The sequence below is a fragment of the Hipposideros armiger genome, unplaced genomic scaffold (genome assembly GCF_001890085.2).
Source record: "Hipposideros armiger isolate ML-2016 unplaced genomic scaffold, ASM189008v1 scaffold_1288, whole genome shotgun sequence".
NCBI lineage: Eukaryota > Metazoa > Chordata > Mammalia > Chiroptera > Hipposideridae > Hipposideros > Hipposideros armiger.
This window is the reverse complement of record NW_017732638.1, coordinates 64,483-68,064: the sequence shown is the minus strand read 5'-3', so window position 1 is coordinate 68,064 and position 3,582 is coordinate 64,483. Positions and strand designations below refer to the sequence as shown.

The 3,582-nt window shown below is 36.6% G+C and overlaps 1 protein-coding gene across 1 annotated transcript in view; it reads left to right on the top strand.

Moving 5' to 3' along the window:
* CXCL13 (C-X-C motif chemokine ligand 13) overlaps positions 1-3,142 on the top strand; it is a gene marked incomplete at its 5' end in the record, with an annotated part of 22,976 nt that extends 19,834 nt beyond the window's left edge. The window contains 2 exons of the mRNA XM_019633361.1: positions 1,902-1,982; positions 2,737-3,142. Coding sequence (XP_019488906.1) covers positions 1,902-1,982; positions 2,737-2,824 — 169 coding nt within the window. The remainder of the gene's footprint in view (positions 1-1,901; positions 1,983-2,736) is intronic.
* Between the last annotated feature and the right edge of the window lie 440 nt (positions 3,143-3,582).

Here is a 3,582-nt window from a genome sequence, read left to right as displayed (position 1 = left end):
GTGGGATCCGAACTGGGACCATCTGGTGTCCCAAGCCAGCTCTTAACCACAGCACCACTTGGCCGGCCCTGCATTGAATATTTTAAATTGAGCCTATAGATCTTTTGCATATAACTACTTAGAACTTTGATTTCTCCTCTTGGATGCATCTTTAATGAAACAAGCACCCACAACACCTTGGAAGTATGAGGCATAGTAACTTCCTAGGACTTTGCTGACTTTGCTTTCATTTAGACTTGTGAAATGTTTGTAAACAGCTCACTTTTTGTTAGTCCCATTTTGATGTCAATGCTTTGGGCCTCAGACTAATTGCATTTCACTTATAAAAAAGAAATGTGTGATATAAAAAATATGTATGGAATTTTTCATTAAAAAGGCATTATACTTTAACTAATGTCTTTGCCAATGAAAGTTCTAACTAAACCACAACAATTGTCCTTCACTCAGAGGTGCGAAGTCTAACCATGACCTAGTTGGGAGAAGTTCCTCTGATTGAGCAGAAAACTGAGAATCCTTTATTTTCATTACATTTCCTCTGTCATGAGTCAAGGCTCTCTCATTTCAACCAGGGAAAGTAATGCACCTTAATTTTTCTCTGCTTTAACTTCAATCATTTTGAAGGGACAAAAATTTAATTTCATATCTTCTCACCAAATTCTGCATTACTGAATTATAACCAGATATAGAAACGAAAGATGCAGATTATTATGAGAAACTCATACCATTTAGGGATCAAAATACTATGAGTCCAGCTGATCAGAAATCTGTCTTTTCATCATGAACACAGAAACCAAATTGGAAGGCTCTGCCCGAGAACCCAAATGTTCTATGACCTCTGACCTCTTAAGATTCACTTAACAAGGGTGGAGTTTCAAAGCTAGATATATGGATCCTTGCTGTTTGTCATTTTATAGCTAAGATAAATGACACAGCTAGAAATTGTGTTCTGCTTGAGATCGCACCAATAAAGAATAGATTCTCCCAGTTTGCTATCCCCTGGGAGACTTCACTTCTTTCACTGCAAGTAGAACATTCAACACCATATCTTGCACTTGGTAACCATTCAGATCATGCCCATATAAAACTGTGGCTAAAGTGTAGATTTTAGAGTCAGATAACCTTCATTTGAATCCTGCCCTATCGTGCATTTATTGTGCAATCTTAGAAAAGTTATTTAAACTCGCTAAGCCTCAAGTTCCTCATCTGAAGGTGAGGAAATAATAGTTTATCTAGCACAAGATTTTTGTGAAATTAATGGAGATATTTTATGTTACCTACTGAGTACAATGCCTGGCACATTGTAAGTGCTTGATTGATATCAGCTATTAATTATTGTTGCTGCTTTTTTATTGCTTAATTTCTTAGCGCAATGAAAGTCTCACTAACTCACAGTTCAACCTATTGCAGATGTCACTCAGATCAATCCGCACAGATAATCCGCTGTGGTATAAATCCCACAGTAAATTTCATTGAATTTTTTTCAAATAAAAGGTCCGCCAGAGAGTGTGTTTTATAGTCTATTTTGTTCTCCCAAGCTCAATGGTCAAACACATTTAAAAGATATTGTGACATAGCTTTAGAAGTGAGCCAACCTTGGAGTCAGCTATTTGATCTGTCTCCAACTCAAATAAAAGTTGTCAACAAAGCAGTAACCTCTGACTTGTGAGATGCTGTCAGCTTTGTATTCAGCTCCACCAGCTCACCCATACGGGTCTGCAAATGATGTTTTTCTTATTCTTCAGATCTCAGGCTACAAATCACCTATTCCAGATCTAAAACAGCTTACCTCCAATTTCGCTTCATCTGGGAATAATTATTTTTATACTCAATTCTTTCCTTAAGTGCAGGATTGACTAAAATTTAACAATGCTTTATGTTTATTTGTGTTTATTTTCTTCCAGAGTCAGGCTGAAGAACAAGTCAGCTATATGTTTGAATCCTAACTCCAAATGGACAAGGAAATTTTTGAGTGAATTATGGAAGTAAGTCAGGCATACAAAGGGCTTTCAAATTGTAATTTGTCCTGAAGGGTTTCCCTTTCCTGGGCAATCCAAATGGGGGCCATTTTTTTTAATTTATGAGAAATTCCTAAGACAAATGCCAATTCTTCACTATTATTATCTATTAGAGAGAGTTGGGGTGACTCATACTAATAGCTCAGTAAACTATGTAAGCTGGAAGCCAGGATTCACAATATTCCTTGCTTGATAACATCCAGGAGAAAGCCACAGTTTATGGTCTTCTTCAAACATGACTCTCTTGTTTTTGTTTTAGTTCCAGTGAAAAGAAACTTTCTTAGCTGCAGCTGAGACACAGAAGGCCTGATGCCAATATACCTGCTAAGGACACCTGCACTCCCCCTTGTTCCTGCTCTGGGTTTAGTTTTGTGTTCTGTTGAATGTTTTCCAAGAGAAAGAGCTTCCCCATATAAGCAAGCATGAGAATACATGGGAAAATCACCCTGCAGAGGCTGATAGGACACACTTGAACTTTTTTTGAATACAGTACCCTACATACTTGGGGACTGCATTGTATTCATCAGGGAGGAAAGTTTCTTTGAGGATACTTAGTTACACATCATTTAAGCTTCTTTTGATAATATGCTTATTATTTAATGTTAATGTTTCCTTAAAAATAATAATAATAAGGAAATGAGAATTTAAATCTCAAACCTGCACATCTGGCTTGAATTAAGAAAGAAATGATAGAATGTATTTTAATCATTTTACATTCTAGGAAAAGGCTTCCAATAGAGATTCAAAGAGCTGCCTGGGAAACCCATGGAACTTCATCAGCCTATCAAGAGACAGAGGGGTCCACATAACAGACAGCCTCCATTCAAAAGCTCACTATTGAGAGGAATGCGAGTCCTGTTTCTACTTTTAAGGAGTTTCTTTCAAAGACGTATTGTCACAGATTAAAAACTAATAACACTTAAAGATCCCCAGGCTTAAATTCATAGAATATTCAGAAGAAGCCTTTAAAGGATGATATTCAGATGTATTCTTTTATAAGTATGCCCTGACAAACTGTTTTACTCACATCTTTTGCATAGATTTTTTTTTGTTGTGGTTGTTGGTGGTCTCTGGTATCCAATTTTATAATGCTTCTTATTAATCTAATGCTATTCAATAAACGTGAGCAAACCTTTCACTTAATTATGAGTAATTCATTCTTAATGGATCATTTCCTCAAATTTAGAATGACATTCTCTGAATCATCATAATGAAAAGTAGGGTTTCATGATGTTTGTTTTTCTTTGCATGCCTCGTACCTTTTATAGATGATCTACATTATATGGCAAAGGGTTAGTGAAGTTATTCCGGATATTAACACAGTGGGAAAATGCTTGACTGAGAGAGCCTCTTTCCCTTGATATACTCGTTGTGATTTCCTCCAGAGATTTCTCATCTCTTCCTAAAACCCATTTTCACTGTCTCGTTAGATTGAGTCTTAAGGTCTCCCATGATTTATTTGACAAAGTTATGCATGGGGTTTGACAAACAGAAGTTGTAGATACTTAAACTCCCATCTCCTTCCTTCCATGGTTCCCACCCAGCTCTCCCATCTCTGTACTAAGCT